The sequence below is a fragment of the Platichthys flesus genome, chromosome 23 (assembly GCF_949316205.1).
Source record: "Platichthys flesus chromosome 23, fPlaFle2.1, whole genome shotgun sequence".
Lineage (NCBI taxonomy): Eukaryota > Metazoa > Chordata > Actinopteri > Pleuronectiformes > Pleuronectidae > Platichthys > Platichthys flesus.
The window spans coordinates 10,153,756-10,176,437 of record NC_084967.1 but is presented as its reverse complement, the minus strand read 5'-3'; the positions used below and the strand labels follow the sequence as shown (position 1 = coordinate 10,176,437).

Genomic DNA, 22,682 nt, shown 5'->3' with positions numbered 1-22,682 from the left:
ATGAGTATGCGAGTGACTTTCCTTCCTCTTTATGTGGAAACTGGAATTTTACAGCCTCACACAGAAGTTGAAACAAAGATGGACTAACTGTACATCTGCTCTCAGATCTGTCCAACTCCCCGTCTGTTGCAGGGGATGAGGCCTGTATTCAACACACACACACACACACACACATATGGACAAAGAGATACTCAAATTACATGAGACATAAGTTCAAATATATGACGCTCAATAAATGTAAATGATCACGTCAGACAATAAAAAGCTGTTCTTCAAACACCAAGAAGCACAAAATACATCAACTGCCTGAAGATAAAAGAATCCCAAAAACCACGGCAGGTAAATCTCAGCCTTTTTATTGGAGTGTACAACGTACGAGTTCATCATTTGTCAGGCCTCTCTGAGGAGGCCTGGCATCCACATCTTAATATCCCACAGACGCGAACATCAGCGTAAACATGGCTAGGTTTTTAATTCCCCCCCCCAAAAAAGTATATCCGACACAAGAGGTCGGTTCTTAATTCTAACTAGTGGCAATTTGTCTCTCAAAGACTTTCACACCAACAGGCCTCTTTTGGCTGACAAGAGAAAAGCAAAAGAGATATTTCAGCGTAATTATATCGTTTTTCTGACACAGAGCGACAAACATTTCTGTATTGGCTCTATTATAACCCACATTCCCTTGTAGTGTTGCAAAACTTTCTTCAAAATATCTTTAAATATCGTGCTAATGCTTGGTCCTCAATGTCTTGGATTATCAGGCGCCAAAGAGAAATAAACCAAGAGTCTGGTTGAATAAAAGCGAGATTTTAAACCTGCTTTAGGTCGACAAGCAAGTAGGAAGGTTAAATAACAATCTGTGGAGCCTACATGGCTTCCATTAAAGCAGGACCACGCAACTTTTCAAATTTTTCCTTTAATTAAAGAATAGAAAAACTAAATTATTTCAATTTACCCTGTTTAAATAATATGGTTATGATTGTGAACCCTCTTCGCTTTTCCACACTGGGCCAACTTGTAGTCCAGGGGCAGATGTCGGCCATGTTTTTTTAATCCATTCCTGTTACTGATCAAATAATTTAGCATTAGCAATAGTTTTTCTTTGTGTCAAATCGACATTGGAACAAAGCATATTCCGAGAATTACCGGGAAAAAGTAATTCCACGTCGCCTTGTGATAACTTGGTCTCTGCAGGGTAAAGGTTGACCGCTGTCTGGTACAATGTTACACCTCATCACGCACTGGTTAGCCAAGACACTGTCGATACTTATTGAATAATGCCATGAACCCAACGATTGTCCCCGTCTCAGCACTTAGTGTCTACAAGAGGGACAACACCACCTGGCTGTCTCCGCACAGTAACTTAGTGTATGGACCCATTACAAGCATCAGAAGTGTAAAATTTAAATGTCTTTATTCCTCAAACTGAGCATGATGAGATACCTGATTCCAACAAACAGGCATTTATCTGTGTGTAGAATCTGTAGTGTGACAATGACAAAAAAAAAAAGAACTGGAATTCACAAATCGATGGGCAGACATGACGTAGGCTGCCCCCTTGTGTTCACTGCATGTAGTGTGGTGAGATAACGGTTTCAAATGCTTGACGTCCACATGGTCATTGCCTCGTTTCCTAAAGCGCATCCATGTTCCAAACACAGACCTGGAAGTGTCCTGTACTGAGTCTCCACTTTCACGCTGTGTGCAAAAATATAACGAGACTCTGGAGCAAATTTACAGTCAACAGAAAACAGAGCTAAATATTTTCATTTCTTTTCTTCTTCTTTGTTTTAAGAAAATACGAGTGCTAAACTAGGATCATTTGAATAAGTAAAAATAAACTACAGAGCAACAGGGTATGAAAATAGTTTCTTTTTCTCTTCCTGATGGACAACGGGGACACGGATATTGAAGGATTTGTGGCAACTGGTTTTCGTAAAGCCCTCCCCTTCAATCACTGACCAAAGGAAACATGAAAAATAATTAAGAATAAAAAACAAAAAAAACATTCAACTCTAAGGTTCAAGAGACAACTTGATGTAAAATTGCACATGTTGATTCAAGGACTGGGGAATGAGAGCGGGAGGGAACATGTGCGACGGGAGGCTGAGTGACAGATGGAGGTGATTAACGTCACAGAGTCGGGGACGTGGGAAGGACACAGTTAAAATGACAGACGAGACATTTCACTGTCCAGAGACGGAAAAGGAGCCAACAAGGAACAGACGGGACGAAAGATGAAGAGAAAAAACCTAAGATATGAGAGTGACAAACATTTACAGGTTAAATGAGGTATTGCACAGATTAATAAAAATAAAAAAAATAAAGCATAAAGGCAACAAAAATATACAGCAAATTGATAGAACATTTATATTTATCATTTTGAAATTAAAGATGTCTTTTTAGAAAGACAAGAACAATTTTTAGTGTCATAGTCATCCAGAGGGATAGGAAGGGGAGAAAAAAAAAAGAAGAGGAAATCGCTAATCGTCCCATTCGTCATCCTCCTCAAAGTCCTCGTCATCTTCATCGTCATCATCCTCGTCTGTGGAACAGAAGACGGATTTCATGGTAAGTGACGCTGTGATGACGCAGGTCTTTTTTAAGGTTTAAACAAAGTCATGTGTTTCTGGAAATATGTGTGTGTTCTCGTTGTGTTCCTTCTCCTGATGCATTTAAAGAAACTGATGTCGAGCAGGGAAGAGACGTTTCGCCCAATGAGACGCTCGAAATAGAATATCACAAGTTGGTTTGAGACTGACGAGGAAGTAGTGAAAGTCTGATTTATTTTGGGGACAAAACGTCATCTGACACTGAATTACACAGTCTAGTTTCAATGTGAGGCTGATGCAGCAGCTGTTTTAAGGTGGAATTTTGTACAGAGTAACTCACATGAAACAAGTTCCTCATTGCTGCATTTAAGACAATAATTAGGATCCTTCTTTGTATTAATATATGACTCACTATAAGTTAATACTTTTTGATATCATGTCAAGAGTGGGATCTACAGGTAAGACAAATGCTTATTTGGTTGTTTAGAAGTTCTAATGAAATGTAGTGCTTGTTCCACATTCACTTATTACATCAGTTACATAATAGTAAATTTAATATTTTGTGCTTTGGGGCTGTTAGTCTGACAAACCAAAACATGTCATAGTGTCACAAGTCAGTTTTTTGTGCGTTTGTACCTGAAGAGTGAATAGCCTTCCTTCTCTGCATCACCTCCATCAGTGCTCCTACGATGCCTGCCGAGGGACCTTGGCTGGAAGGAGGCGAGTCTGTGTTGTCGTCCCTCTGTAAACGAGACGGCACAAATCAGCCACAGTTAAAGCACAGGATGCAAATTATGATGTGGTTGATTAACAGGCGAGCTGAGCGTGATGATTGAGTGAATAGCTGACCACTTTAAGTTGGATTCCTTGTCGGATTTGGTCCAGAAGTGCGTCTCTGCCGACGTTGGACACTGGCCTCTCTTTCTGCTCAGTCTTCTTCAGCTGCCTGCCCTCTCGGATCTGACTCAGCAGTGCCGTCGTGCCGGTTGAGGGCGCCTCCGGGAGCGCCGGAGGAGCAGGGGGTGGAGGGCCAGGTGGTGGGGGAGGAGGAGGCGGGGGAGGCGGTGCGCCGCCTCCGGATGGAGTCGAGGACGAGGGCGGAGGAGGTGGAGGTGGCGGCGGGGCCACAGGAATTGAGGCATGAGCCGGTGGAGGGGGAGGCGGGAGAAAACCTCGGCTTGGAGGGGGGGGGCGGCGGCGGGGCGGACATGCCCGGCCGAGATGGAGGGGGAGGTGGGAGCGTGGAGATGGGAGCTCTGGAGGGAGGAGGTGGCGGCGGGGCACCTCGCCCTCGTGCAGGAGGAGGAGGGGGAGGAGGGGCCGAGATGTGGTGTGGGGGTGGGGGAGGAGGGCCACCTCTGGATGGAGGAGGTGGAGGAGCTGAGGAGAGAAAGAGAAATATGAAAAAAAAGAGTTAAGACAGACGCCGATGATCAGTTTTCATCATTGAGAGCTCAAACTGCAGCTGGAAGAAATTCATATTCATCTTCAAGTTACTTTTGTGAAGAGGAGTAGGAAGATGAGGAAATTCACAAAAAAACTTCACAGCAAATCTTTTCAAAATGCTCATCAGTTCCCCACTTCTTGCTTGTATCAAGCCATGCAGTTATAAAACCAAGCCACAGGGGGCAGCCTTCACCTAATATTGTGAAATATTGTGAAAAGTTTCACAGAATGTCAAAAAACAAAGTCCAGTCAGACGTTAATACGTTGAAATTGTCCCTTCACACATACACACTTTTAATTTTCATGATTTACTTTATTTGAAAGTTTTGATCTGGTGCACTGGAGTCTGTCTGCTGGTTAAAAAGTTGCCAGTTCACATGCAGAGCTCATTCACAGAGTAAAGCAAACCACAGGGAGGGTTTTCTTCGCCTCGAGTCAGGATCAGAGAGGAGTTGCACAGCAGAGTGATAATCGTTGCATGATAACAACTTCGTGAATTTGACTAAAACACGATGCAGCTGGAACAGGAACGCTGTATTGATAGTGTCTCTGATGAGAATAATTGAGCCCGAGAGACGGGTAATAAAAGCACATCCACCTCAAGTACAAACCAGAGTAGAAGAGCAAACACTGAACTGACTTAAGGAACAACGAAAGCCTCACACGCTATAACTAATTGGCCGTTTTAAAGTCGAACTCCACATGCAGTCATGAGCTGTCACAGCAGATCATGCACAGAAACCTACCGCTGCACCGGGGCGGACCTGGGGATAAAACCACCAAACTGGTTAGATTGTCTTTAAAGTGACAATCGGTGCTTTAAAAACACACGATGCCAATCCTGCAGAAACCAGTACAAATCGTTCGTCATTTGTTGGGGCAGATCTGTATTCTCAGAGTCCACGTCTGCCGTACCTTGTCTCCGCAGCTCGTTCTTCACAGCTTCCACGCCTCCTTTCTTCTCGATGAAGTCGTAGATGACCTTCGAGGTCTCCTTGTCCTTCAGCTGAGCCTCGGAGATGCCGCACATGTCGAAGAGGTTCTTCAGCTCCGGGTCCAAGTTATTCAACTGGAGGGGGGGAAAAAAACAAACATGACATTTGTTGAATGCTTCCATGTAAAACTGAAGATGGAGGCAGTGGAGGAGACAATCAAACTGTTAACCTTCAAAAGGGAACAATTTAATAACTTAATCAAAAGTTTACCAAATGTTAATGTCTGAAATAAGAAGCCATAGTGACTTTAACTGTGTTAAATATTCAATGTGTAACATAGTGATGAATTACTTAACAGGAACCAATAGTTTCTTATCAGTGGTTTGGCCTAATTTTATAAAACCACAGGTGAAAAGAAACAAATGCAACCTTAATAGTCATATATCTCACTTCTCTCCTACGACACTGGCTATAATAAAAATACTATTCTGTTGTAATGAGGAGGGGAAAGTGAGACGTACTTAATCTTGTTAAATATTTATGTTAACAAGATTCTTCTGTGTGGAGAAACTTTCTCCTGTCCCTGTAAAAACAGCTTAAAAGATGACTAAATAAATATCAGAGGGGATGCTGCCTCCTGGTGGTGTGGGGGTAACACTACATCCTGCGATGCTGGAAAAACATGTTTGTCATTCACCTGGTATTTAAATAGAAGTCAGAACAGGTCTGGCTACTTCAGCACAGACGATAAAGAGATTCACTTTTAGGTGAGCTATGTGACGGTGCACCAGTTCGGATGCTCAACCTATTTAAGTCCTCTAAACTAGTTTCTAGGATATGAGGATATAAAAGAATAAAAGACAAATTGATCTACTTGGAATATAAAATGTGTGAATCCACTCATCTTAAACCCGAGGTTCTGAGAGGTGATCGAGCTTTGTTTGACTGATGTCACACATTCAAATCAATCTAAGTCCTTGAAAGCACTACCTCATGAAACCAAATCATCAGATTCCACCCCCCCCCCCCCCCCCCCCCCCCAGTTATGAACAGGGTAAGTCCTCTGACCTGTGTGATCCTGAACTCGCCACGCAGCATAATTACTGACGCAGCTTTTTGGGAACGAGTCCATGGATTATGCAGATGCAGGTTGACTCTCTCTCCACCAAAATCTCCTTGTGTAACGCTCATGGCGACTTGGCCACGCAGCTTGGCTTAATATTTTGGAGCTGCTACATAATTTGAAAAATGTGTCTTGAGGAAGAGGAGGAGGAGGAGGGGGGGGGGGGGTCTGACAAATGGATAAGCTCACGGGCCAAGTTTTAAGAATATCCAAGGGTCACGATCTGCGACATGTGCAGAATGTAGTTGTGTTATGTGAATTCTGCTTACATCAAAGCCTGTGTTTGGATCCCATCCTACGTGACCGATGTGCCTGTGAGAAAAGAAAAACAAGAGGATGTGAGGTCACTTAGAGGTTAAAAAAGAATTTGCACCACACTGACGGACGACAATAAATCTGTTTACTACAAGCACAGGGAAAACAGCCAGAGATAACCTGTGGTATCTTAAAAACGCTGACACAGATCCTGATAGCAAAGCACAGATTTGTCTGCATTATTAAGCCTCATCACATATCTCACATGATAAGTAAAGACAGCCTGGATTAATACCTCCCCCAAAATCAGCAGCACTTATATGGAGAGTAACAGGGAGGGGATCAGACTGTGGGCAAGCGTGGTTCATATGGGAAGTGTATCTACAATAATACCAAACTGCCCCTACATTCAGCAGGTCTTTAACACTGATGTTCATTTATCATTCATTTATTCTTTTTAGGTGTACAGGGTTTGCTAAAGAGGGTTATTTAAGATGTTGTTTCCAAATTTGGTGATAATTGTATGAAATATAAATTTACAAATCTGCATCCATTCTAGGGGCACGGTATAAACACCACCGACTCACTGGAAGTTGCTCGGCGTGCCGATGTCCGCCTTGGTCAGTCTCTTCTTCTTGCCCTTGACCTTTTTCTCCCTCTTGGGGAAGGCGGAGTGCACAATGTTGTTCACCTGAGAGTTGCTATGGTAACGATGCACGTTGCTGATCTCCGGGTTCTTGATGTCGACTGTTGCCATGGGCAATGAGGGACCTGCCAAAGTGAAGGGGACAGAGTTAGGGCTTATGAAACAGGGCACATGTAATTCATTAGAGGAGAGGCTTTGTTATAAATACACGCAAAAATGGGTTGTGGGTTTTCCATCAAGGAGAAAGGAGAAATATTAAACACTTAATGCAGATATTTAAAGGGTCACAGGTTATAAAAGTCCGGTAATTGAGAAAACATAAAAGCGTTAAGTGCGTAACAAGTCATAAAACATGAAAAATGACCCCAGCTCCAGGGCCAGCATTGTCCGTTTTATTATGTAATCCATTATCTAATGGATTTTGCAGACTGTGGCTCACAGACGAGTCGGTTTTATTGGGATTTAAGGGCGTGAAAGTGGCTCAGGCTATGTGGGATTATCGTGTCATCTCATTACTGCCACAAACAGAAATGTCAAGACTTATTCAGCCAGAGAGCCGACACTGAATGAAATCTTATTACAGAAAGACAAGGAAGTGTCTCCGGGGCAAAGCTTGTTCTGTGTTTGGTGACATACTATTTTCACAAAGATGATCATTCCATACCATAATTTCTCATTCCATACCATAATTTCTCATTCTAATGCAAGATCACTTTACAGATGATGCGCGTCTGAAACAATCCTTCAAACTGTCACTGATGTAAAACAACATTCTCTCACTTTTGAGTGAGGGCATTACACAATCTGAAAGCCCTGCTCACAAACTAAAAGAACACGCTCCTAAATAAAGACAGGGAAAAAAATCAAAGGTGCACAGAGATTAATTCTGACCACGGTGTTTGTAGAGAACTACAATACGGAGAGATTACAAACTGGATGATTTTTTTACATTATACCATTAGATTAATATTAAAGCACAGTGGAATTGGTGTAAATGAAAGTTAACATAATTAAGACCTACCTAAACATATTTGAGACCTAGTACGTTATGTATGAGCAGTAGAATGATGTCATTTGAAAATAAGAATTAAAAAAAGATGAGAAGCCAAAAATCATATAACTGTACATGCTGATGTGGACAGCAAACAACCAATCAACAAGTGTACATGTGCAGCCAAACAACATGGGATTTAAATCAACAACAAGAGGTCAGCACACTGCAAAATGTTCCCTCCACGCACCAGTCAGTATTTCAGATTCTGTTATGGCACCAAACCCAAATCATCTATTTATGTCTGGTTTGTTCCTTTATACCATGTTTTCTCCACATGTTCCACAAGCCTCACCATTTAAAAACTGAACACATTCAATATGGTCTCATTGGTTCTTCCACCAGTGCCTCAGCCGTAGCACATACCTTTGACACTCTCACTACATGGACCTTTAGGAGTTTTGCTGGGTGAAGGCGAGGCCGACCGACTGCGTCGCCTTCTCACCCGGTCCCAAATGCAACCTCTCTCCTCTTTGGCTGAGCAGGTGGTCATACTGACGTCCAGGAGCATTGCGCCCACCAGGCTGCAAGCTCGCTGTTCGGGGCCAGCTGAGCGCCGAGCGGTCGGGTCAGAGATAGACGGGTACAAATCGTCTTGAGGGAGAACGAGGCAGTGCAGGGAAGACAGGCAGCTACCTGGGCCCAGACCTCCACCTCCCATTGCTGTTCCCCCTCCTACGCCACTGCCCTCTGGGTTAAGTTTATCAGAGGGAGCAGACAGAAAGGTGGTGCAGAACATCATTGTAGACGAGAGCTGGGCATGAGTGGTGAGGGAAGAGCAACCAAAAGTATCTGGTTCTGACAATGGATCTTGTATCTCGGTCAAGATAAAAATATGCAGGAATATAAATAGAAGTTCTGATTGATGCAAGAAGTTCCTCAAGCTCAACAGGGGAAGACTGCTTCAGAAAAGATAACCTTCCTCTTAGATGCAACTCTGTGCGTTGAAAGAAATAACAGAATCCACTTGACTCATCTCAGCAATGATTCCAGTCTTCTCAAGTTAAAGAAAACAAAGAGGATCCTCGAGATTTCCAAAACATCAGCCGAGGAAAAAAAGTCAACGAGCGATGGACTTGGTGCATTTACTGACTAGATAGCTTCTGCAGACATCTGGTGGAGCTGAAACACATGCTGTCTGAGCTGTGAAGGCTGACGTCCAGCAATGCCATGGGAAGGGAAAAGCGCCAGCCAGCCACTCAGCCAGCCAACAGCCGGAGTTGCTCTTCCTCTTACATTCCTTCCATTACTTTAACAGCGCTCTTCCATGTCTCCTGTTTTCCCAGTCTGTGTTTCCTTGCTGTGCCAGCGCGTCTGAGCTCTGCATCTTTGTGTATCTACTTTGCAATCATTTTTTTCTATTCCCTTATTTCAAAAGGGGGCACGGTTATAATCTCGTGCTGACTGGCTCAATGTGATCCAGATCCCCGCCCACCTCGGCCACAATCTCCTCCCATTCCCTGCAAAACACACAAATGGATCTAATCCCGGCAAATTATTAGGGATTTAGCCCTGGACTTTACGTAACCATTAAACCCCCAACCCATGGCTTAATCTCGCGTTAATCTCAGGGGTTTCTACAACATGATGAATCTGTGGGGTGAGACGATGGGCGAGAAAGGCGTGGAAGTAGACAGGAGCAAAGAAAGAGAAAAAAGGGGAACTTAAGAGAAATTAAATGAGGAGTGGAGGGCAGACAGGGACAAACGATGAGAAGGGGGTGAGCTGGAGATGGCAGAAAGAGAAAAGCAGAGAAGAGAAGGAACGACAGTAACACAGCTATGATGCAGTGGTGGAAGTGTGAGAGTGAGACAGATGGAGACGGAGGGAAGCAACGTTTGTGTGAGGACATCAAGGATGATTTCCTTTGGAACTGAACCAATTCAGAGACGAAGATGCAGTTATTCCGAAACGGAAAACCATGCACGATTTATCCAAGAGAAACTTGCATAAACAGTGAGGCATGACGGCACGACTGGGCTCAGACATGTGTGCCGCGCAAATCAGAATCCTTCTCTGTAGGAAGTCAACCATCAGCGCAAGATGGTTTATCGCATCGCTCCAGGTTACATGTTGGGTTAGTGACATCATGACCATATATGGCATCTGAGCATTTGTGACCCAAATCAAAACATCCACAGGCCCAGTGCTGCTAAGCTGGTCGGAATATGAGCATCAGCTAAATGCTTAAATGTGTCAAATTGTGTAGTTAAGATTTCTGCAAGGCTGCTCACAAAAACAACACACGCACAAACACACTTTAATAAGCTAGATCGGTGAAACTGTGCGGCCTCTTTGAAAAGCCGAGCTCATCTCCTGCTCCTACTGGCTGAAACTAGGCTGTGTATTGGACCATATGTGCAGAAAAAAAACAGATGTGTGCTTATCTACAAATACATTACATCTCTTTAGTCATCCGATCACACTGAGTGACCGAGTGAAGCCTTGAATGACACACAACTCACGAGTTAAGACTCTACTACAGTGTGCTGTAATATTATGTTGCACTGGATGTAAACACGGTGCCATAATAATAAGATCATGGGGTTATATCTCCTCTCGTTTCCTACAGTATTCTATTAATTCTGACTTGAAATAAGTAGTCAATAACACGGCTAAGAATTTCACACAGTAATCAAACGCCAGTCTGAAAAAAACCCTGAATAAAACAGAGAGGGTTTGTGATTGTAGTCCCTACTGAACACCAGGTGGCGCTGTGAGGGTATGAAAACGGGGAGCCGCTGGGAGGCCATGTTATCACATTCATTGATCCCAGTCAGGAAATTAGGAAGTAAGATGTGGAATTACATTCAAGCCATTTTTCAAACCCTTTGAAGATAAAAATTTTGAAAAACAAAGAATAGTTTCAGGGACTCTAATAAGCTTTTGAAGTGGGACTTGACTTGTTCAACTAGAAGTTTGCTTCTGTCCACAGCTGAATAAACATGTGTTTTTCTAGGTTGCGATAATCTTCATGCGCTGCAGTAAAGAGTATACAAAAATTGTAGAATAGGAGGCAGAACAGATAATTGTGTCCAACTTCCAAAACACATTGTACTTGTCAGGCTTGAGCAGTTAGTACAATCGGAAAATATCACAGGATTTGCAAGATGTGCATCAAATAATCTACAACTGCATTCTCAAGGTTTTTCCCACAAATGTAGTACCCCCGTTTACAGTTAGTTTCTCCTGCTATGAGAGGAATCCTTGTTTTTCTTTGTGCAATGCATTGTGGGACAGTAATGTCCATCAACGTTGCACTTCTGTTTCGACTTTTCTTTAAGGACAACGCATTCATGTAATTCTATGTATGCTGCACAGCCTTGACATGTTGCCAAGTAAAACAAATATTTGAATGATCCTGAGACCTCACCCAGCTGACATACCACACAGACCGACCCAAACGTTTCCCAGCATCATCAGACACACACCAGAAGCGGGCTTAACACTCCTCCTCTGTTCATATCTGAGGTTATTTTCAAGAAATGGTGAAAAACGTACCATTTGGAGGGTCACGTCTCTTCTCTGTGAACACACAGACAAAAATCAAACCATTACAATCCAGCGCTGAGCAGCGGACTGGGTTAGTGAGAAGAGAATGTGCGCGAGAGCACAGAAGAAAGTGTTGTTGGTTTTAAAGCGAAGGGCTCGACGGGATGTGAAAGTTATTCGGAGAAAAATTGCCAAGCAAAGTGTTCGATTAGTGCGTTAACGGGACGAAAATCAGACATTACTTTCATTCACTCACACATAACAGCTATTATCCATATTATGTAAATTATATCCATGTATGAATTCATAACAATCAACTGTCTAGAGGGCAATATGCTTCCCTCTTTCTGTCTCACATAGACCCATAAATATACCATGAAACACTAACAGATTAACCTCATACACAAACAGACAAAGTACTGATGGCCTTGTAGATAAGATGAGGATCCAATGCAGATAGCTTAAGAGGAAAAGATTAAAGAGGACGATCCATTTGAAAAGGTCAGGGAACAACCCAGCGGAGGAGGAAGAAGGAAGACGGACGGTCGTGATCGAGCAAGCGATGATAAAAGTGCCAGAACAATAGGGTTAACAATGTATCCGTGTAGGTTTGCATGACGTAGGTGTCTTCAACTGAATCCTCACCCTGTTCAGACGCACACAAACATTCACAGCTCATTTCCTTAGATGAGTAGATAAGATAGAAGGTGGAACGCAGAACAACGGCAGTTTAAATTTTCCATTAGGTATTGTAGTCCCAAAGTTGAAATGTTGGTACTGGATAAAAACCATTAATATTTAACTCATATTGAAAAGTCACCTTTTTCTTAATATATCAATCATTTGCTCATTTTAAACTGAAACTGGAGCGCCCCCTTTGGGCCAGTCCACATAATTGTCTGACCATTCGATCCGGCAGATCCTTCATATTGATCCAGAATGTCCCATTGACTGTTGTGTGGATGGGGAAACAAAATATTGAGCTCCCTGGTAAATGTGAGGTTTCCATACAGGGAAACATTTGGTGGATGACTAAATTGTGAAAATGTGACTTTTTAAGGAGTTTGGGTTAAATTCTGACCGCATTCATTTATACATGAGGACCTGAAGAGCGAAGGCTGAAGGAGGGGTTGCAAATTTGCAGGAAAAGAAGAACGAGTAGTGACAGTACCAGGCAAAAATGTATGATACTTTAGATCAGACGTTCAAGTCTATGTAAACCAGAGTTCACATAGCAGCTGGAGGACGTCTATCTAGGACCTATACATTCCTTTTCTTTATGGATTGAAATGTTTTTGCCCAGTTCTGTGTGAAAGAGCTTCATAAAAATGACATGTTAAGAAATGAATTTGCTCTTGTGCTCATATCAGTCAGATAAGTTCAAGCCAAAACCTCAGACTGTAACTTCTAATGTTCATTACAGCAAGAGGTTTCTGCTTGATACAGGTTTTTAAAAGCTGCTGTATTGTGAGCAAAGGATTCATAATTCCTAAACATGTAATTTAAAAAAATTGTGTTAGGAGAGCAGGGAGGTTCGTAGAAGAGTCTGCTGCAAGAATAAGTTGGTACCGGTTTTTCTCTGTCTTTTCCCCACCAGCTCTGTCAAATGGCCGCAGAAACGCTTTGTCTCATCTTCACTGGCAAAGTTCAGACCCACTTGGCATGTCTGTAAACACACACACAAACCAAACAATTGTACAAATTCAACAAAAGTACATTTGTAAAGCCAGTAAGGTTTTGTGAGGTGCCAACAACTTCCCTAGATATTTAATCAGTTGTCTTTGACTGCATTTACAAATCCATGTCCAGTGAACTATCCAAGTCTCATCAGCACAGACAGCAGATACCACATACCTCATGGTCTGCTGGAGTCTGAGCCACTGTACCCACCAGCTAAGACAGTCCACAAATAAAAGGGGTCTTATCTCGTCGATTTAAAATGAATGTTGTTTTAAATGATGGGAACCGACGTCATCAAGATCAGGACTAGATTACTGATGAAAGAAATAACTTGCACGTACGTGTTTCGTTAATATATATAAATAGACTCTGTGACTCCGTGAGGAAAACCATTATGACATGAGAGGCAGAAATTGTTGGTGAGGCTTTTTCATTAAATAGATAGGTAATGTAATGTAATAAGCAAAAGGAAAAGAGAAAGCAACTCACGTCTCCAGCGAATGTAATAAAGTAGGGTTTTGGGGTGTTGATGCTGAAGTTATTGTACAGCTCCTGTTCAAACAGAATTTTGCCATCCTATGGACAGAAACAGACAGATAATGAACACATATACATCAATATACCCATAATAACCTGATTAAGACAATCGTCTGAATAACATGCTGTCACGTAAACATAATTTTCTATATGCTGGCATGAGTAAGAATTTGACTTTGCTTAGTAACATGTGAATGTTAATATGAATGGAATATTCCATGAGCAATGAATAGCGAGTAATGTCCTATTCAGAATAAGGTTGAGAGATTATTGCTGTACACAAAAACACAGGACAATAAATGCTATACGGCTTACGTTTAATAACAGACATCCCACAGATTGTACTGTGTGGCTACGAATACATAAAGTTGAACATGGATATCGAACAGTGGTGCACCACCGCTGATGTTCATTGGGGGGAGTTCAATCCTCTGTTAGCACCAGCTAGAGGTAAATCACAAATTGTCAGTAATCCTCAAAGTGTTTTTTCTGGCTGTCTGCTGTGTCTTCACTTACCTTGAGCTCAAGGACCCTGATAAAGTAGGATCGCAGCGGGTTGTCTTTGACCAGACAGGCCACCCCGCCGCATTTCTTGCTCCAGCTAGAGTTCCTATCGGCTAGGAACACCTGGGCCACTGCTGAGGACAATGACTGCAGGGAGGGAGACAGAGAGGGAGAGTCACGCTGGGCCTGTACTGTTTAATGGACAGTCCCTCCAGTGGTGTGTTTTTTAGAAGCCATGTAAAGGTCTCTCGCCGGGGTTTTAAAAGATGCACACCACAGGAAGAGAATAAAATAAATCCATACAGGAACTGTAAAATGTGAATAAATGTTAGCAGGGAGAAATGGATAGGGTATGTATAAAAGTAAAGGTCTTAAGCTAAAGTTTATTAAGAATTTGCACAAAAAAATATATTTAATTATAGCTGAAATAAAATGTGACAAACGCCAAACTTTCACTCCAACCCCGCCATCAACAAATGATTTCCCATTGTTTGATGGGCAGCATCAAAGTATAAGGACCATATTACTGACGACTGATTGACAGTGACTCTGTGGGCTGTCGAGTCGCTCTGCCCTGGAGGTCCTTCAATGCCAAACGCCCGACAAGCAGAAACTAAAGCTGATTTTGTGTCACTATCAGCAACACTTGTCTGTCAAAGAGATCGAGTCTCTTGTTTGACAGGAAGGGCACACTCGTCCAGGAAGTCACCAAGGACACATACTACCCTCAACTACAGCACCAAGAGATGAGCTGACTCTGGTTGGGTTTTAAGGACACTGCAAATATTTGAGCATCACCTGAAGCAGGAAAACCCTCAAGGATGAATGCTATATTAAGACTGAACACACACCAAAAAAACACCTTAGTGATTAAACCTTGTAAAACAAAGTATAATAGACATCTAAGCAATTGGGGAGGATCTTCTATGGTGTGTAACAGTCACTGGAAGTTACATAAAAACACACCTGCAGCGAGCACAGAGACACGTCTGTGATCACAAGACCAGATCAGACTGCCACTGGTTTTACAGGTTGCTCCGGGGGACTCCTCACGCTGAGGGGTCCGTGCTCTCATCATTACCTCACAGATGAAAGCAGGAGCATCAACGGGGGGAGACGCCTGGTGACTTTTATCCGTCAGCACCAGACTTGTGCACCACAGAGACTGTGTGGTTTCTTTTCTGCTTTGGTCTCTTTATTGCTTGAATTTAGGCCCAACGCTATTCTGTCTTTGTGGCTCACTCGGGAGTAAATGGTGTTAAGTTGTGCTGACACTTGACAGACTGGTCACATTGCCTGCGCCAACTATCACATAAACATGCCACCTTTACTCCTTGTACTCGCTCGCGCTTTAGATGCGGCCTTCAAATACATAATGGGTGTCGCTGTTGTAAAAACAAAAAACACAACTACTGTGAGAACACTCTTTAAACGGATTTTCAACTGATATCATCACACATCTCTTCACTAAAGTGGAAAAAATGAGTGTCCTCATGGATTTGGCCACAGCTCTGAATAAAGGAGATCATTTTCTTCACCGTTTTCACAGCCAAAGGGAACCAGCTGAAAGGCTGATAATAGCTGGAGCTAATGTAGCTTTGTTCAACATGAATCTGCACATTAAACAGCCTCTGTGAGAGAACAGAAGCACATGTGCACTTGCAGAGGAACCGTTACATCATAGTTATAATTTGTTAGTCAGTTTAAAAAAAACGCAACGTGAATGACGCTGCAGATCATCGCGGACTCTCTCACGGCCTCACAGCTGCATTTATCAACACTATAGCGTTTGTTTCAAATGTGTAGACAAGTCCCATTGTGTTAATAACAGGTATTTAAACCATTTCCTTAGAGGCAATTTGTCTTTCATGTGCAAAATATTTCTACTCATATCTGAGTCCTTTGGAAGCTTTTGATTATTTGGATTTACATCTAAAGCATTTTGATTAAAAGAATAATATGAATTCTGCTTTATTACTAAATTTTCTCTTTGAGTGTAACAGTGTGGAGGCTCGGAGGCCCTGGGGTTCCATCTGCCCGTGGAGCAGTGATTACTCATGACAGGGCAAAAGGCTGCAGGAAGCCGAGCTTGCTCTATGGCGTCATCAAAAGCTGCCAAAAATACACTTTCTCACGCACAAATTGTCCGTCTCTTGAGCACAAACATGCTCAGTTGCTACAGCTACACATGACCTGATCTACGGTGATGATGATGATGATGATGATGATGCAATCACTTGGGCAAGACAAGCATGGGAGGTTTTCTAGAGTTGAGCTGCACAGAGAGAGGGATCTGCTATTTGTGCAGGTTACATAATAAAAAAAAATATGAAAATAAACAGACGCACGGTGATGAAAATCTGAAACTCAGGAAGTGGGTATGTCAATATTAATAAAACTGTCAATAACATACTGCGTGAAAAAGCTGTACAAGTCAGACAAACTAACTAGGGCCTGTGTCCTGATTTGCCCCATCAACCATTTTGTCAAGCTGTTCGATCCTGGCACAAACTATGAGCTATTCCACGTCTTCACACAATCTCCTGGGGTGGAAGCGGGTATAAACCATAAACTGGTGAGTGATGGGAAGGAGTGGGAAGACACAGAAGGCAGGATAAGTGGCTGACGCACAAAGGCCGTGTGGTACAGAAGAGGCAGGAAAGGAGGAAGAATAGGAAAAGATACAGAAGATGGGTTGAAGGAAACTGTGAGAAATGACAGAAAAGCAAGGGATTGGATCAGATCATAAAGAAAGAGCTCAGGTGAGAGTGTGGAAGGAGGGAATTTGAGACAGAAGGAGAAGCGGAGGAAAAGAGGAGTCATGTTCCACTTCTCCAGCACAAATCACCAGAGGAGGCCGACCACAGGACTTCCTGTAGGACAGGACTGCTGATCAGGCAGTCTGTGCACACACACACACAGTGCAAATTGGACCTCTTCCACCTTTTGCCCAGTCAGACAGCATTGCTGACGGTGGAAACAGCTCAAGGAATGCCAATGAGTGAAACCAACAAGTACAGCCGACTGCGTGTGCACCTGAATAAGATTACGACATGCAGCACGCAGGGTGTGTACACAATTCCCAAGTTATGCATTTGTCAATAAAATGAGCTGTTCTGCTGCACAATGACATACACAGGAAAGAATCTAATTGGTGCGCTTAAAATCCCCAACCACACGTTGCAGCAAGAGAACAATCTGTGTATTTAATGAGAAGTTGCCATTTTTAGAAGTGGCAACATATTTTGGGGCACAGACAGAGTCACTAAAAATACACAAACAGGTAAGGAGAGCTTTGCTTTCACTGAATGTAAGTGCACACAGGCAGCTAAGGCCTGGGCTGGACAGCACAAAGAAATAAAGCCAAGCCGACTTCCCGATTCTTACATTGTCTGCATAATAAGAGCATTACATAACACACAATCACTCAAGTCAGTCACTAAATCACTGATGGGCATTTTAATTAGATTGGTCAGGGAGACACACAATGTCCTCTTTTTGCTTTCTCTCTCTCAACACACAAACACACTCTCTCTTTCCAACCCACTCTGCATGCAAAGACGTGTACAGACGAACAAGAGCGTAGGACAGGGAGGAATGTTCCCCGATTCCTCGTCTCCGTCATATGTCGAGTGACACAGTTGACAGAATGCCAATGGAACGTCGTCAGTGGATTTTTAAAAACAGGTTACAGAGATGTGGGAGGACGCGCCTCAGAGAGTTGTTTGTTCGTGTAAAAAAAGGGGGGGGGGAGGGGGCAGGACATCCCGCCATATGAACACACACGGGCCTGACATACTTGTGTCATGGGACAGGAAGTGTGTTGTGTGTTCTTCCCAAAGCAATCATGCGTAGACATACAGGTACCTCAGGAACTGAGCGCACAACTGGTTCACGGAAGAAAGTTGTCGATTGGGAAGACTTCTTCCTCTGTACAATCAATAGGTAACTATGATCACTATGAGGAAGGGACCTGAGTGAACAGTTACAGAGGAACTACTTCTGTTCTTCTGTCTTTTACCTGAACGGACCAATATCCACAGAGCAAAGCTGAATGTACATTACACAACTCCGCTTTAAAAAGCCATCTTATACAGATAAGGGGATCTGTCACAGGTGAGGCTGATATCTGTGTGATATTTGCAGAAACGGGACGGCAAAGAAAAAATAAGAGAGAAAGGCTAAAAGATATAGGAATGGATACTGACACAAACACACCTTATTGAGGGAATACAGGCTGATTTAGCAACAACCCTTACTGGGGGGGTAAGTAAGAGTTGTTTATTGAACCAATAGAGACATACAAGTGCATCACTGCCTTAAAGGTGGTGGCGCACTGGGTGAAAGACTCATGAGGTCAAGGGTCACGATGAGGTTGCTGTAAAACACGCAACCACTTATGCCACAGTGCCCGTCTGCATGTGCATCATTTCATTAAGTCTAAATGCTGTGTACAACTACTTAACAAAGCATACTGGTAATATACTATGATGTATTAGTTTGCTCTGTAAAATGGTTGATGAATAATATATTGTACCAGCCGGTGAGGATTATTGAAAAGTAAAAGCTGTCTTGTAAGATCATAGAGGCGGGAAACCAATCATTAAACACACATGACAACTAGTTTGTAATGCTACTTGTAAGCATGAAGCTGCAAACGTTTCATTAGGGCTGGGTAATAAAATAATGTCAAATAATTATCTCAATTGTCATAAATCGACATGAGGCTTATAATGCAGAAACCATGAGGAGGTACAACACATTATTGATCGTTCTCTGTCGATGCAGAAGAGCTTAAACCTTCACCCTTGACTCAGGAGCAGAAATCAGTCATTTACCTTTGACAGATATTGTAATATTATCAATGATAGCAACATTTCTATCTTGAAATAATTTCTGGACACATCGTCCGGCCCCAAGTGATAGAAAGACACACAAGCACTTACGCCCCAGAGCCCACCTGTCTTCTGCTTGTACATAAGGATCATCTATATTAAATCTACATATTGTTTATTCAGCAGTGGAATGATCTCTTTAATTCTGGGTGTGAAACGACTAACCCCTAAATGCTGCTAATATAAGATAATATACAAGTTCCTTTCTGAAATAAGGGCCTTGCCAACCTATGAATATGATATTGTCCAAGCCAGTAGGGATGTTTGACTAATATATATATATATATATATATATATATATATATATATAAGAAAACTGTCCTGCATTATAATAAAGTGGAAAACCAATGACTAAACAAACATGGGGACTCGATTTAAGTCCACTATTATTCATGCAGCTGCCAACGCCTTACCTACAAGGCAAGTACGTTTGCTTGTTAGCCAAACTGACAGTGTAATTCTAGGTGTGGAACTACAGGCATCCACTAAACGTGTGTCATGCTATTTATTAGTTTCCTTTCTGAAATAGTTCCCATGGGTTATGATTATTATAGTGTGCGAGTCAGTGAGGATTATTGAAAAGTAAAAACTGTCGTGTTGACTTAGACAAAAATTAAACCATGCTGCAGTATCATAAGAGGGGTAACTTATCACTGAACAAACATGAGGTCTAGATTTTTATTTTTATTACTAGATTTAAGTCTAGTATTGATGTAGCGGCCAACGCCTCACCTGCAAGGCATGCACAGTTACTGATAAGTCAAACTGACAACCACTAAATGTTGGTTATGTATTAGAAATGATTACACTGTGCCAGCCGGGGATGATTATTGACTGAGAATTATTGAGGAGGGAGAACTGATCACTGAACAGTCACTAGTTTGAAGTCTGCTAGTGCTCGTGAGCAATCCGCGACCACCGAGCTGACGGTGGGTCGTGGAGCTCGCCTCACAATCCACGATGCACACGAACATGATTCAGCTGGATGCTTAACGTGCTGCGTAATGCGAGACTGCGGGAGAGTGTCGAGTCGTGACGTTGCAGTAATGGTGCGAAGACGTCAGGTCCTGCAGGAGGAGGAGGACTCTGGACGATCTCCTCTGTGCGCACACACACACACACACACACAGACACACAGACACACACACTTCCTGACAACAACCCCAGGTGCAGCTATATTGTGGAACACCGGAGCAATAAAAAAAAGATCATTGTTTACCACTGATGGATTTCGCAGACCCCCCCATTATAAACAGAATCAACCCCCAGGGATGTGAACCCCCCCTGCTGGCGGATCAGGGTGAGTCTGAGCTGGGTGTCACAGGAATGTCTGGGTGAGTTCAGGTGTGTCCGCGGCGGAGAGGAGACCTGGAGCTCGGGGTGGAACTTGCCATTCGCCCCCTGAACAAATGTCCCAAACCGGGCTACTTAGCTAGCTCCCATCTCTCCATTCCTCCATCCCTCCTCGGTCGCCCAGGCTGTCAAAACAAACCCACCTCTCTCACCCCGGTCACACGCAGGAATCACAACAAATAGGTCCAGGCTCACAAACACACACACAAACACACATGCACACCTCTCCGCTCGCGCCCGTCTCCGGACAGGAAGCGAGCTAGCGGCGTTAGCTTGTTTTTTAAGCTAACTAGAAGTACAAGTTTTTCTATGGAGGAGGGAAAACTTACGATGCATTTCCTGCCGAGGTGCTGGAAGAGGAGCTCGTTCTGCTGCGCTGACAGAAGCGTGGAGCCGGAGCTGGCTTGCCGCCGCTGCTGCGGGTGTCCACTCATGGTGGCTGAGTTTGTGAAGCGAGTGGCGACTCGGACTGCTTCGAAAAGATCCGATATGACACTTTAAACAATTCCCACCGGGAGATCCGTGGCCTTCCTGCGACCCCCCCTTCCTCCCGTCTGCTCGCACCGGTTCGCCTCGTCCCTCGTGTTCCCCCCGGGGGGAAAGTGTGGGTACTTTCGGGCAGAGCCGTGAGACGTCGAGCTCAGCAGCAGCCGGAGCGGAGACGCGAAATGTTTAAACTTTCCTGGGAAGTCGTGTCGCTCCAGAGCCGGAGTCAGCTCCGACCAAGATGGCAGCGCCGGTGTCGCGCAGGGAAAAGGATCCTCTGCCAGAACGCGTCCACGGGAGCGCGCGCGCAGGCTGTCGAGGCAGCACCGCCCCTTTTATTGGCTGTTTATGTTTTCTATGGTTGTGTTATATTATGTTAATGATAATCTCTGGAGTCGACCTTCCTTCATTGTGCTGTTTGTGTCCTTAATGTGTAATTTGTGTGTGACTGTCTTTGTGGTTAAATAGAGTTCCTCTTATAAAGGACTGGGTGAGCTATAATCTTCCAAATACAACTACATTAATGAAATCAAGGCTTTTAAAAACACTTTTAATAACAAACCAGGAACTTTTTGGAAAGAGGAAAGGGGTATTTTCAAAAGACGTGGATTTAAAACATCCATAACCTGCTCTTACAGACAGGATTGGCTATTAACCTGGTCCCAGAGCAGATATAAAATCACAAGGATGATGGGGATAAGAGATAATGTCTCTATTTTATATGTAGCTTATCCACAAATCTAGTTAGTTAACGTCTAGTTTCAAAATATTGTCTAAACATGAATAATAGACTAATACATATGCAAATCGGAGACAATGCTGTAGAATTGCCTTTTGCCTAATTGTGATCATCCGGTTAAGAAAGAAGTTGTTGTTATTACTATTATTGTTATTATGATTATCACGTTATAATATCTTGATTAAGATAGAAGCAGCTGTGGACGAATAGAAACGGGGCTATACAACTTTAACAGACTCCGCGTGCGCTCCCGCGGAAGACGATCACTTTCTGGCAGAGGATCGTTTTTGGGCACAACACCGGGACGAGACCACTTTCTGTGAATAGAGGGGGGCCGCGCTTTTCCCCCATGGTGTTCCACATCACTACTAAGAGGAGAACTCAGCACTGAAAACGAAAAGAAGCCTCCACACAAGTACATGCAACACTAAAAATGTATTTATTGAAAAAGTGAGGTAGTCAAATCTAGCCTCATAAAATCATGAAATATCTCCGGACAAGCTCCGCGGAGATGGTTTGGTCCAGTCCGCCCGTGGCTTTGATGACAGGAATGTGAGTGAGAGCAGAAAACAAAGTGCACGTTGCCAGTATCCAGTTCTGATTCTGTCTGTGAAGGGAATCATTTAAGTGTACAACTCATGCAAAATCTAACTTTACACGTTAATTCGAATAGATGCTCATCAACAAAGGGGAAAACTATTTTATTTGATCTCTGATAATATTATTGTTGAAGTGAGAGAGGTCAGGGCAGGATCCAGACCTTAGACATGTCCTAGGAGAGGGATGGATGATATGGCCAATGATGTAATCAAATGATAATACAAAAATAACAATAATGAAAGTCTATATCACAATAAATCATTCAATAATTATCTCTTTCACATTTAAAGACTTGATTTATAGCTCCCGAGTTAAGGTTTTGATTTTAAACTCTTATTTACTAGCAGGGAATAAAAAAACACTGACATTTCAAATTAAAACCAAATGA

General features: G+C 43.0%; 1 protein-coding gene across 1 annotated transcript; it reads right to left on the bottom strand.

Moving 5' to 3' along the window:
* Window positions 1–340: 340 nt before the first annotated feature.
* Window positions 341–21,398, bottom strand: waslb (WASP like actin nucleation promoting factor b). The gene is given in 12 exon segments (XM_062382788.1): window positions 341–2,545; window positions 3,189–3,294; window positions 3,402–3,737; window positions 3,739–3,932; window positions 4,914–5,067; window positions 6,326–6,368; window positions 6,899–7,082; window positions 11,510–11,533; window positions 13,070–13,166; window positions 13,670–13,756; window positions 14,234–14,368; window positions 20,799–21,398. Coding segments are annotated over 12 exon segments (1,527 nt in total). The 5' UTR covers window positions 20,904–21,398; the 3' UTR covers window positions 341–2,483.
* Window positions 21,399–22,682: the final 1,284 nt, after the last annotated feature.